Below are 14,127 nucleotides of genomic sequence, written 5' to 3' on the forward strand. Positions count from 1 at the left end.
TGATAGCATACAAGACTGTAATGAAGTGAAAGATCCCCTTCAGCTGCAAGTTCAAGTGCTTTTGAGCAATGCAAGGCTTCTATTCCCTACCGTCTCCATAATGCTGTATTAACCAAAAGATCCATGTTTTGTGCAGAGAGCTGTTGAGCAAATGTCTTATTTCACGCCAGCTATATAAACAGTTTTTCTGTATGCATGCGTCAGTGAGCCTCCCTCCTCGCTCCAGCACTCGAGGGCTAAACTGCTCTTCCTGCTTTTGAAGCTGTTTGGTTGGTCTGGGCCTCTGTTGTTACTGCTGTTGCTGCTGTTGCTTTGGCTGGTAGGGTTTAGAGGGTTGCAAGGGAATTGAGGCTGCGTAGACAAACGTCACGGCTGACTGAAAAATGCAAAAAGAGCGAAAGAGGAGGTGGAGAAATGGAGGAGGTAAAGGGATTTTGTGAATGAAGAGTGAGGAGAGAAGCGGTGGGAGAAAGACAGATAGACAGACAGAGAGAGTGCATTCATTGAGTAGAGAGTGAGTATCGTTTGATCTTTGACATGCTGTCTCCCTCCTGCACAGTATGACTCAACAACTTTCTGCTGGTATATTCTCTCTCTTTCTGTCTTTTTTTCTGGATAGATGAGAGGATGAATCGAGGGAATAGGAGATAAACGAGTCAGGAAACAATGATGGATAGAGGAGGAGCGAAGGCAACATTTGGCAGAAAGTGACTCCTGAAGCTCATGGAGTGACTTGATAACAAAACAAGTGGCAAGGATTCACTATGTTTCATAGTCTGCATATATTCAGTCCAGAGCTTGAAACTAAATTAATAAACCAACATCTTAAATGTTTTATTAATTTATGTTCTTATTTATTTTGGTAATATATTTGTATCCAGGCATGAAAACAGTCGCTGGGTTTCTTTCTTTTTTTTTTGCCATTCTGCTTAGGTAAATATGGCTCTTGTACTACTACATTTCTAATTGCACACGGACTATATGTCACAACCATTTGCGTTTGACACTTTGTCAACTCCAGTACATACGAACTGTAATGAAGCATATATTGCCTTCTATTTTTTGTCACAACCCACACACGTCTGTATTTAGTGTATAAATATATGTAAAACTGAAGACAGCTTCTCATTTAATTAATCTATTTAACATTCCTGCTTATTAAATCTGTATGTGTGTGCCTCTGTATTTGTGTGAAGAACAGCAAGAGAGACTAAGAAAGACAGTACTCAGTGCTGTGGTGGTTAATGGTACAGTAGGTCTTCAACTCCTGCCCTTTGCCCTGGTGGAGGGGATTCCCACGCCCTGCAACAGGGGCTTTTCATATGACCAGAAGGAGCTGGAGGAATAAGCCCCTAGTAACGCATTGTGTTTCCTTTCAAACACTGATCCCAGTGCAGAGCTGTAGCCCCCACGTAGAGCATTCAGGGTTAGAGCGCAGGAGTGGAAAGCAGCTCACAGATCTGTGCCTAAGGGCAACGAGCTTCTCAGAGCCAGCGCCTCAGGGAGAGAAAGCTAAGCCAGCATAAGCTACTACCATCTGCTGGCATTGGCTTAGGGCTTCTGAAAGATCAAGTTTGAAAGTGAGAGAGGTGCGCGAGAGGAGACGTCTCTTTTTCATCCTTCTCTCTTCACTCATAGTCACTTCCAGATGGAAATTAAGCTATCCAGTAATTGATCTTTAAACGCGTGGATGCCAGTGCTGTGAGGAGGAGAAAGCTGAAAACAGTGTGTGTGTGTGTTTGTGTTTGTGTGTGTGGTTAGAAGGTGGATATCATAAAGAGCCTCTAATAGGCTCAAGCATGGTATTCCTGTCCTCTCTCCCCAGCTCTCCTTTGTTCCCTCTCGGTGTCACAGATTATTGGCAGGGGATATCGGGCTCACAGTCAGGGTCCTCTCCTGCCTGCTCCTGCATGGATGTCCCAGCACTGCCAGATGATAAATCGACCACTGATTGGCAGTGCTTTTGAAACGTGGAACAGAAACAGGCTCTCACAAGTTAACACAGAAGGAGACAAGTTTTCTCACACTCGGGAGTGGGGTTATTCTCTGGCTGCTCTGCCAAGCTAAGAAGCTTTACAGGGAGGCAGCGGAGGGGCAAACATAAACATGCCAACCAGGGACGACAGGGAACTCCCATTGCATGTCAAAGGATTTAAATAAAGTGCACAGCTCTAACTTTATAGTATACCAAATCACATATGGCTGCAAATTATTTTTGAACCCAGAAGGCTTCCAGATATTCCTTTCAACTTGACTATGTTGCACGTTATTGAGTGCACTTTTTTGAGCCACTAAGCACCACTCTATTTGTTGCTTAGCTTATGTGTGTGTTGGGGGTAGAGTGAAGCTTTCACCCACTAATTCCCATCGACTATATGTCACCCCTAAATGTGTCAAGTTGGTGGAAAATATTTCTTTAATCCCAAGGCCCGGAAGCACCTGTCTTTAAAATCTTTGGTATAAAGTTGCTTTATTCAAAAGTTCAGATGCATCAGTTCCTGTAATTAATATACACTGACACCTGGTAAAGATATTTTCAATTCAGCAATTTCAGTTGTGACATCATAAAACACAATCACTTTTGCAGAGACACTGAAGTGAGACAAAAAGCTCCGAATCTCTAAATCAGTGCTGGCACATGCCTCAATGATGCAGCACAGTAGGGGGCAGAATGTTCTTTTAGCTTAAAAAAGCTGATTAAACACATTTTCACTACCTTGTACAGATTTAGTTAATTACATGTTTTCATTAATGATGAGTTACTAACCAATCATGGATCACAGTGTGTTTTTCTTTCCTATTTTCCTCCTTGTGTTTTGTTGTTTTATTTTTTTCTTACTTTTATTTTTTACTTCTGACCCAGAGTTCTCTAGCCTGCTTCTCCTAAATGGCCGGCTTTGCGGACGCAATCAGCTCAGCTTTTATTTGAAAGTTTTACTATTCAGCCCTGATTTGTGAAAGCCAGCCGGGGAAATGATTGAACCACGACTCTGAAGCAATGCAGCAGCTCCCAGTGCAGCCGAAAGCTACTCAGCTCTTGACGCTCACTGAGCCATGGACCAAAGTTCTCATTCTGTGTCTTCCTCTAGCGGTCCCTCCACATTAGATCATTAATCACAGAGCAGCATGGAAAGAATGAGTGCAGAGTCAGGATGGAGGCCTTGGGTCAGTCGATGGTGGCCTCTCCAGCCCATAAGTCCCTGGCTGGTGTCATTATTCTGACATTGTTGTGAAGGCGAGAGCTTTTGATGCTATTGATTTGGGAGGATGGCGAAGAAGAGGACAGATCGATGCACTTGCTGATTCAGTGGTGTTGCCACCTCGGCTTCACAGCCTGCTTTTGTCTATATGTGAGTTAATGAAAAGTGTATAAGTGAACAGTGTGTGACAATGCCAGTCCGCCTGTGTCTCCCCTGTCCAGTTAATAGATTGCACTCACCACACAGTGCTGTCCTACAGATGAGCTTTACATTTACAAAGATACCATCTGTAAACACTTCGCATGTCTGTAAACATACTTTCGAAATAGTTGTTTTGATTAGTTTCATTTAGAGTAACATCCCAATGCAACTACAAGAGATCATATTAAAATATGGATAAAAGCGTCTGCTAAATGACTGTAATGTAATGTAATGTAATGTAAAATGTAATCCATTTGCTCAAACACGCAATAGTGCATTGTCGACTGCAGCGGTAATCTTCTCCATATCCCCCCCCCGTGAGGCTCTGATCCTTTGTGCTCTCAGTCAAAGCCTTACATTTGAAGCTATGTTCAAAGGCATTCTACCTGATCAGCCCAGCCTGATCCAGACAGAACCCCGGTGTCTTCCAGGGCATCTCCTGGACAGGCTCAGCAGGTTCAGCGTGTTCACCCAGAGCTGAGAAAGGTTCCTCTGGGGGTGTCGTCACAGAAAGGTGAAAGGGGCTCAGGGAGTATCAGGCAATCACTGTCATTAAAGGACATTAGAGAGAAGGGAAGGCAGGGTTGATTTTTGGGTCATGGAGAGGCAGAGGTTAATTAGATATTACAACATAAAAACTGAAATTGTTTTGAGAAAATTGTATATCTTTAATTACACGTATCTCCTGATGGAAGAGGATGTTAGGGTTGGACATTAACAGGGAATCATTGAGAAGTATAAATCATCAGGATATCATGTGGGGGTTTATTTTAGAGGTGCTGGTGATGGTTTCAAAATGCTGTGATGGTGTTGTAACATTCTTCTGTGAAGATATCATACATCTTAACGGCCAAGATCTCAACCGCATGTCTCGATATCTTCAGTCCTGTGCTTAAAAAAAATATTATTTTGTTGAGCCAAACAAAGGCCAAAAAGCCCACAAATTGTTTTATTTATTCATTGAATTTGTTTTATTTATAATTGTATTCTATTCTGGGTTGAAAACATGTTTCTTCTCTGTCTCTACACACTTTGAAATTATGTACAAGTACTGTGTGCTGTCAAACACCTTTGCAAATTGCAAATTTCCCCGCTGCAGGACTAATAAAGGATTATCTTATCTTATCTTATCTTATCTTATCTTATCGCCCGACAAACAGCTCTTTTGTTCTGTGTTTTTTAATACACCGTCATATAGTTTAGAGAATATTACATTATAGATCCTAGATGAGACCGACAGAAGCGCAAAGTCGCTATTACAAATCAGTCCGCTACTTCAGCACCACGGATAGTGCCATGGATTTATCAATACACAGCACAGTTAGGCTACTGATACTTCAGAGCCATGGTCGAGGCTATAAAACTTAACATCCACAAACCTGAGTGAGATAAAGGATCAATGAGTCAGACAGACTAGACCAACATATTGGACTAAGCAATCCTTCTGTTCCTGCACTGTTTCTGCCAAGCTACTAAGGGATGGTGATGGTTGATGGCATGTTGACAAGGGGCATGCATTATGGTCATTTTGCTAACAAGGGGGATTGCATTCCCACTCAAATAGCCTACTGAGCTGCCATAGATGTAGTCTCTCAATCCAGTTGCAATTTATTGCTCAAACAGTATATTCTGAGTGATATTGGGAGCATTTTTTACTCAGGTTTATTTCTTAAGAGTTGCAGTTAGTAGCATCACGTGTTCGCAGGTCGTATGGAACTTCACATTTTAAGGAGAGTTACAGAATATCAACACTCCTCTGGTCTGATATTCCTCAGGTGGGTCTGATGTCGGGGATGAATATTGTTTCAGTTTTATAGGGAGTCTTGATGTCCTGGACAAAACATTTTCTTTCTATTGTTTCACCACCAGTGACTAGTAAACATTTCATTTTGTCATTTAAGCTTGTAAATGGAATGTGTTTTGCCTCGGCAGTTAGTTCTATTGTTGTTTTAAGTCGTGATTTTTATGCGAGGTATAAAAGAGGCGTACGTCTTCTGTCCCTTTGTATTATGTACTGAACTTCCTTGTGCGAGTTCATTACAGTCGGTACACAAAGTGGTTGTAAAATCATAATAGTTCGTCTTCCCTTGCACATTTCCCTCTTGCTAATGCGCCCTCAGCTAACAAAAACACAGGCATGGGAGGAAGATGGATAGAGAGGCAAGTAATCCAGTTAACTTTTCACGTGTTTGCAGGCAGATATTTTCTCTTTAAAGCGTTTATCATGGCTTATGAGCTCCTCTATAGCAGCCATTAACATATGATTACCATCAGAGGGCTAATGGGTTTGTCCGTCGTTCCCCCTCCTGCTTAACTGCTTCATCCCCTTTTCTAAATCTTTCTTCATATTTCATTTTCCTCTTTTTTAGCATTTGCTTCCTTCCTATCTCACTCTCCTGCTCTCCATCATTCCCTCTCTCTCACACCTCCTCTCTTCCATGTGTCTCCACTCACGGCCCCTGCGGCCCCTCGTCTCCCAAGCCAGAACCTCACTCCCACGCAATGCTCTCCATTATTGCTTAATTATATCTGGCCTGTCATTTGAATAATGTGCTATCGCTCATTCTCAATCTTTCCACGTTTCCCTTCAACTTTCACATGCTTTTGTCTATTTACTTCTTCATGTCTCCTTCTCTATCCCCCACTGCTGCTTCCCCTCCTCCTCTGTCGTTTCTGTGGTGTCGGAAGGCTTGATTTCTGCATTCCTATGTTACCCCGCCTCCTCAAAGCCCATTGACTCTCCTCTTCTGCTGATTCATATAGAAATCCAACTGTGTAAGAGACAGTGTGAGAGTGAGCTGGAAGTCTGGTTCATGTCAGCCAGCCAGTTTGATACACGACGTTACTTTTCTGCATCCACATGCTACTTTCAGTAACTGCATCATTTCCCTCATTGGCATATTAGGAGTAATACTTATTAACTTAATCCCACCATCTTCATCTTTGCCAGCAAGAGCATGTAGCAAGATATCAAAGCCTTCAAGTTATTCCATTGCCTTTAGAGAGATGAAATACTGTAGTTAAAAAACATCTTCCGTCGTCTCCAAATCCCCGCAGCACCATGGAGTCGTTGGGGAAATCAATAATAGGGAGGCAACATTTGTTTGTGTATGGGTGTGTGTTTGTTTCAGTTTGTAAGTAATCTATCTGATGCAAACATCTTTCTAATGTGTGTGCAACTCTGTGGTCCCTGGCAGAAAATTGATTGGTGCCGTTGTCATGGCTCCCCTGTATCAAATTCACAAAATCACACTACTTTATTTATAACGTGTAGGTTTTGATTTTGACACTAATGTCATTGCTTAAAGTTTGTGTGTGAAATCCAAGAGAGCTACGTCGAATGGTATACAAACACACTCCAATCTCACCCCATCCATTGATGTGTTGTGAAGTAAAGGGTAACACTTTCTTCTGTGTTGCTGAAATATGAAATCCTGAATTGTTCTACTACAGTTTTTTATGTTGTTGGTTCTCTCTTGTCAGTTTTTAGCCCTGGTCAATAATATGAACCTTTCAACAACTGACCTTTGACTCTGTCTCTTACTGCTACCTTTTATTGTCTGTTTGAGCTAACTCGACTGCTTCACAGCAGTTTAGTGCATTATAGGAATCAATAACACAAATGGCCCATTACCTTACTGCCTTTATGGCTTAAATAAACCCCAGAGGGCAGTTTCTGAAATAAATTTACAACACTTCTAAAGTCACTATCAGCATTCTGTGCATTTCCGATATATCAGTCCGGTCAATGCACATTAGTGGTAAGCCAAAAAAACAACAACTTCACACATCCCTTCAATTCAAAAAAGTGTATTTTCGATGTTCTTTCGTAACTAGGAATATATCACTGTGAATACAGTCCAGTGCATGATTATGAATTGAGTTGCTTTTGTAATCAGTCAGTGAGGACATCTTAGAAGTGTTTGGCCTATTAGACCTAATAAAGTGAGCGTTTCCTGTTTGTTTTTGCAGGGTTGGTCAAGCTGGGGATCCACTGTGTAACATGCCAGAAAGTCGCCATAAAGATTGTCAACCGCGAGAAACTCAGTGAGTCAGTCCTTATGAAGGTAAGTTTACAGCTTTCAGTTCTTCCAGTGGCTTTCAGGTTTACAATTGAGATGTTTGAAAAAGTTATTTTTTACTCTGATAACCCTTTTGCCTTAACTTCTCAAAATAATTTCTGTTTCTTTTTCACTAAAATCTTTCAATGTACTGTATATGGATGTGCATAAGGCATGTACTAGTGATACAAGTCCTTTATTTTGTAGTTAGTTTACCTATAAGTTTGTCTATAGGTAAAAAAATGTCTTATTTGTCTAATTTTCAACAATCACATTGTCCCTGTTTAAGTCTGGCTGGGGATTTTTGATGACAACATGCCTCTCTCTGTCCCCAAAATTGTAATATGCAGCAATCATAAATCAATGGCTGATCTTGCAAAAATGTTTGAATATTAGGGATTTATATCATAATCAGCCTCATGGAGAGAGGAATCACTAGCTGAGTTAGTGTGTCTTTTGAAACAGATGATATTCATCCTTCTCAAATGTTGAACTGAAGCAGTCGGCTGTTTAGCTCCCCTACCAGGAGTCAGTGCCTCCAAGTAAACTTGGGGTAACACAACAATAAAGCAGGTTTCTGCAACTACAATTGCTTAATCCTCACTTCAAAATCTTCTGGGTGTAACTCTTATTTATAATGTTGCTGTTCCCACACAGCCCTGTTTGAAAGGATTCAGTAGGGATTTTTTTTCTTATTATGTCCCAGGGCTCCTGCTGGGCAGCAGTATTCATTGCCCACGCAAAATTGGCGTAATACAAAATTGGCCCTTGTGTTGATGAAATAGTTAAAAAGAAAGCAAAGAGAGCAGGAAGATAGAGGACAACAAGATGCTACAACCTGAAAATTGTCTTCACTGGACACACGCAGAGAGGAGAGTCTACTCTAATTGTTTGCTTATGAGCTGGAAAAGCAAGAAGCGGATGTTTTTTTCTCACACTACAGGTTATCTGCAAAATGGAAAACCCTTCCGCTTTGCATCACTTCTGCGGCAGCATCATTAGAGTTTAGATGAAAAGCTCTCTCTGCTGGAATATTGCTGTTTGATAAACAGTATGGTATTAATCAGCTTCATGCTGCGTCAGTGTATCCCCAACTTTTTCTCACTCATTGCTGTCTTGCTCACTCTCTTCTTATCTCTTTCTATTTGACTCTACATGCAGTCTAATTTTTTTATGAGGGATAGACGGTTCATATGGTTGCCTCAGCACTGACAGAAGTATTATTAGTTGTAGCAGCAGTTTCTGAAACCATTGTAACATGTGACAGCAGAGGAAACGATAGCGGGATAATGTACCAAACCAGGTGTTTCATATTGTGCTGTCCTGCAGAGGAAAATGATAGTAACAGGTGCCAAACACCGACAGCTTTCCGACAGGAGCAAGGCTTTTGCTGAAGCTGCAGTTCAGAGCCAATTACTGAACTCAGCCATTGTCACTCTTCCCTCAACTGCTGGCCTCTGGTGTGTGTTACAGTGTGTGTGTGTGTGTGTGTGTGTGTGTGTGTGTGTGTGTGTGTGTGTGTGTGTGTGTGTGTGTGTGTGTGTGTGTGTGTGTGTGTGTGTGTGTGTGTGTGTGTGTGTGTGTGTGTGTGTGTGTGTGTGTAGGGAATGAATCATGTGGAAGCCAGTAGCAACTGAGTTCCTAAGAGGACTAGGTGAAAGAGACACTTTCACCTAGAATGTTAGACTTGTAAGTTTGGGAATGGATGCCAAAAATAATCGGTCACCAACTTTTCACATGCAGAGTGTGTGATGAGCAATGCTTGTATGAAAATGATGTGTGTTTGTCATCCCCATATAACAAAAAAGTCAGTAGTTTGGAGGTCTAGTTGATATACTATGGTTTTTGTGTCGGTATTTCTGTGTGTTTACGGTGAGTGTATTCATTTGATCATTGGCCTCTGATAAAAAGCAGCTTGAGGGCTCAATTATAATTCCAAACCTCTGTGTCAATGTACCGATGTACAAAATGTGTAATTAATTATGAGGCACGACCCATAAGACCACACTGTTGGTGAGGTCAGTTGTAAAGTTCCCTCTAGTTTTCAGGACACACTAAACATAACATTGGTCTCCTACAGTGGCTGGACAGGTGTTTTCTGAAATCCAGCTACTTTCCCATATTCCCATTGTGTTGCCCTCCACAGTGTTCCGTGTCTGTTCTCCGGCCTGCCTGTGTGGCTGTCAGACTGTCAGAGTGATCGGGTTCGCACTCTACTGAAAGACTCACAGACTGTGAAATGTCACCTTTTAATATGCTAATGTCTTGGGTCCCCGTGGTGCCATTAGGGGAGAATCTGACTCTCCTGGACAGGTGTGTGTGTGTGTGTGTGTGTGTGTGTGTGTGTGTGTGTGTGTGTGTGTGTGTGTGTGTGTGTGTGTGTGTGTGTGTGTGTGTGTGTGTGTGTGTGTGTGTGTGTGTGTGTGTGTGTGTGTGTGTGTGTGTGTGTGTGTGTGTATGCAACACCACTGACGACACACATATATGCACGCATCCAGGCCTTACGCACAGAAGAGTTCCTAAGAATGTGTGTGCATGTGTCACACGGGGACACACATATTCATATATATGTCTACGAGCACATCCTCCGTGACACACGTCATCCTTATATGTCTGTCCTTCCCCCCGACTGGCCTTGGGAGTCAGGGGTCCGTGGAGACGAGGAGACGGGTTGAATTAATTGTCTCAGAATAGCTGGCATAGAGGTCTTTCCTCCACTCACTATGTGTTGAACTTTGTATAACTAATGTTGAACTCTTTAGTCCACAGCCCCACAGGCTGGACCAGAAAGACATTGAATTGTCTTGGATAATGAATTTGTCTATGAACTTTATGTCAGTTTTATTACCAGGGAAGGAGCCTTGAATACTTCAAAGAGCAAGTGCAGCCCAATGTTGTTGTTTTTTTACCACTTCTAAGCAGAAAAAAAAGTTGAATTGGATGTGGCTGTCCGTCATGTTTCAAGTGATGAGAGAGAAAAAGACAGAGAGGGAATACACAGTATTTGGATTTATGACAGTATGTCAGCAGTCATTGGCACTGAGGCCAAACAGAATAGAGTGTGGCGATCCGATACAAAGAGAAGCCCAGAACCAACACCCGTATGTGTGAGTGTGTGTGAGTATCTCTAGGGAGCATTTATTGTTTCTTACTCGCCTTGAATCCATGTCTCTGTGCCGTGGGGCTGTGGGCTTGAGAGAGAAGGAGAGAGAGAGAGCGAGCGGGGGGGGGCAAAAGAGAGCAAGACTCGGGGAGAGAGATGGACATGTGGGGAGAAACCCTGATGGGACATGATAACGCAGACGCTTTTGTAGGTATACCACATCTCGTATTTCCCGTTAGGACTGAGTGTGTTTTGTTCCTGAACTATTAATGTGACATTCACACATATCGGGCCAACACATCCTGATTGTGGATAGTGGATTTGATGAGTCAGACAAAAGCTCTTTTTGCACACTTCCACCAAAAGCTTGCACGCTCTTGAGAATAGAACTCAGAAATAAACATAATTCATATTCACACAAAACAATGACAACTCTATAATTGCTGGTGTTGTGGGAATGCTGGGAAATAAAACCTGAGCCACATGACAGATACATTTCATAAACCCTGTTAAGCAAGTTGATGTATGATTTAAAAATGTCCATACTAGTACCGATACAGTTCCAGTATTTTGGTACCAGTACCAAAACTACTATTCTTCTTGGTACTTCACTTTGGGAAATACAAACATGTGTTGCTACAAAACCGTTATTTTTTTCATAAGACAAAATTAAGCCAAAATGTCAAAAGACTAAATACAAGTAGCCATAAACTCCAATATATTTGCCTCAATAAACTAAAATAAAAACTGACAGTAATTATTTAAATCAGGAACTATAGTATCAATAAAACCAAGATTACCAATCCGATCCGAAAAAGTAATGAGGTATAATACTCAGTCTTACTACTAAAGCAGGTTTACATGTATCTCTAATTTGAATGCAGCCTTATGTGACACATTGTAGAACTCTTATGTGACACTTTGTAGAACTTTTTGTGATGTTAATTTATTAACTTTCATGAGGTGCTTGTATGATTTAGTTTTTCCTCTGCACTTGTGTGACTTCCATTGCATCGTTAAAGCATGCACTGTTTCTTCTTGGCCTGAGGAGCAGTGGAATTCTTCTGCGCAATGGAAAACCATGAATCTGTTATTGCAAAGCTGACAAGTACCTACTGTAAAACCGACGGTCGTATTGATGACGATGATATGGTGGGGAAAAAATGGAGTAGAATCTTGCCACTGCAGTCAACAACGGTCTGACATGCTTTCCCCGAGAGCTTGGGGACTTTCTGTACCATATTTCATACTATATTACCTATCATTATGCTGAGTGGAGCAACTTCCCTAATCCACAGTTTAGTCTTGGGGTGAGTTAAATTGTTGCTAGCCGCTAGCACTGACAACTAGCAAAGGGAGAAGGGTATCTTTAGCATGCAGCAGTTGGTACTTGCTGTTGATGCCTGCTCTGTTTCTCCCTCTGAGCCGGTGAGCTTGTGGCGGCTGCTGCTGCTGCTGTTGGGATAAGGACAACTAATTAGCCAGAGTGACTCTCTCTCCTCCTGAAGCAGCACAACTTCAAAGTCACTCTACTGTCCCCAAGCCCAGAGAGAGAAAGGAAGAGAGGAAGAGGGGGAGAGGAGGGATGGAGTGCAGGATGAAGGGAGATAGAGCGGAGGGGAAGAGTGTGTGTGTGTGTGTGTGAGGAGGGTTAGAAAGGATGGTGAACATGAAGTTAGAACACTTTGGATGGATGTCTTGTGAAGTAGATATTGCTGCAAAGCTACACTGTTTTTGATGGATTTTTTTTAGCGCGGTGAGGTTACTTGTGGTTTGCTGACTATGTCCTTGATGTCAGTCATAACATTTCAGATGAGAAAAAAATGTGTGCATGAAAGAAAGAAAGAGAGTTTGGAGATGGAAAAGCCAGCAGTATAATTGCCCCCTGAAGCAAATAATTGAAGCCCTAAGGACACTGCATCTAAGAGCTGAGAACAACCAGCCAGCACCACAGCCAGGGTGGACAGCTACATCACCTAGGATGGCTGGAAATATAAGGACAAGGATAAGGATCGTGACTTTTCTCTCATTAACAAACAAGATCAGTACGGTTTGAATGTGATTTTCCGTCCATAAATAAGGAAAATGTGCCTCTTCTATAGAGTTAAAGCAATGGGACCATATCAAAAGTGGAATTTGCACGGCTTGTACATCTGTATCTGTAGTCTAAATAGCAAAACCCAAAGGAAAGTAACATTTGGGGTGACTGAAAGATGCAATGGTTTTAGATTCACAGAATCTAACAACTAAAAAGGCAGAGAAAAGCAAGGTATAAAGGTTGAGTACACCAACCGAAAGGGACTGTGGTGGGCGGGTGAGGAGCAGAATGCCACGGCCGCAGATGAATCATACAAGGTTTAATCTTGTTATCCCGACACCTCGCTGACAGCACAGTAGCTTTCTTTCTCCTCCATCTCTACTCTTCCCGTCCTAATGATTATAGATTGGCCATTCTCCGCCATCTCTGTTGTGATGTTTGTGGGTTGGTTATAGAAATGCCTCCAACACGCACACGTTTAACTTTATGTTGTGTGAATACGTGTCGGTGTGTCTTTGTGTGGATGTGTCTGTGCCGCTGCAGAGACAACAGTTAAAATAAATGGGTTTCATATGTTGTGCCCCTGCACGTTGATCCATCATGGTGCTGAGCCAGAAGCCAGGGATTAGCACACAGTTTGATCTTAACAGGCTGGCTGCACTGAAAGACCGTAGAATTACCTACTCTGCTTCTCTGTCGTGCATTTGCTGCTTCTTTTGCTCGTTTCAGCCTGTAGATGTTGGCATTCAAATGTTGGCTGAATTTGGACTTTTAAAATAAAACAATTTAGTGAGTATAGAATAATTCCTTCATTTGGGGTCAATCAAATGTAGTAGATTTTTGTAAAATAAGGAATATAGCCACATTACAGAAAACCTAAATATAAATATGGATTTCCCCTAACCTGTAAGGCCGTTCAAAACACTCACCACTGCCATGTCAATGTACATCTACTTTTTTCCCAATCTTTATTGGGTGTCGATGAGGCTCTGCTAAAATGTAAAATAGGCAATAGATTTTACCTACATTGCTCAAGATGTTTGGGGATTGTGGAGAAGTGTCAGCTTGCAGCCCTACCTGTGTCACATTATGTTTCATGCTAAATACCATTGACTGAAGACACCGAACATTGAGTTTTACACAGTTCTGCCTGGAAGTTTGGGACCCAACGCGTCCTGGAGAGAGAAGGGTAAAACCGTTAGTGCTGCTGCTCACTGTGGTGACAAAGCTCATCAAACACACACAGGGCTGTTTGACTGATTTTACCTCTCATATGTCTTATCAAGATAAAACAGAGATGGAGTAGAGACAAAATAATGAAATGGAGTGTAGCAGAACGCAAGATATAGCGGGATCCCCATCGAGCTCGACAGGAGACAGACGGATGTCTGAACCGATGGCATTTGTTTCTCCTCTTTAAAGAGAGAAGCCACTGTGTTGTCAGATAGATGAGAAAGCTTTGTTTGCTTTTTTATTTGTTGTTGCTTTGCCATTGCTTTTGTTTTTTTGCTTTTCCTTAGCAAA

The 14,127-nt window shown here is 41.9% G+C and overlaps 1 protein-coding gene across 1 annotated transcript in view; it reads left to right on the top strand.

The window, feature by feature from the left end:
* brsk2a (BR serine/threonine kinase 2a) overlaps nucleotides 1-14,127 on the top strand; it is a 155,913-nt gene that overhangs the window by 85,895 nt on the left and 55,891 nt on the right. The window contains exon 2 of the mRNA XM_054620048.1: nucleotides 7,374-7,468. Within this exon, the coding sequence (XP_054476023.1) occupies nucleotides 7,374-7,468 (95 nt within the window). The remainder of the gene's footprint in view (nucleotides 1-7,373; nucleotides 7,469-14,127) is intronic.

Source organism: Anoplopoma fimbria, chromosome 19 (genome assembly GCF_027596085.1).
Source record: "Anoplopoma fimbria isolate UVic2021 breed Golden Eagle Sablefish chromosome 19, Afim_UVic_2022, whole genome shotgun sequence".
NCBI classification, from domain to species: Eukaryota; Metazoa; Chordata; class Actinopteri; order Perciformes; family Anoplopomatidae; genus Anoplopoma; species Anoplopoma fimbria.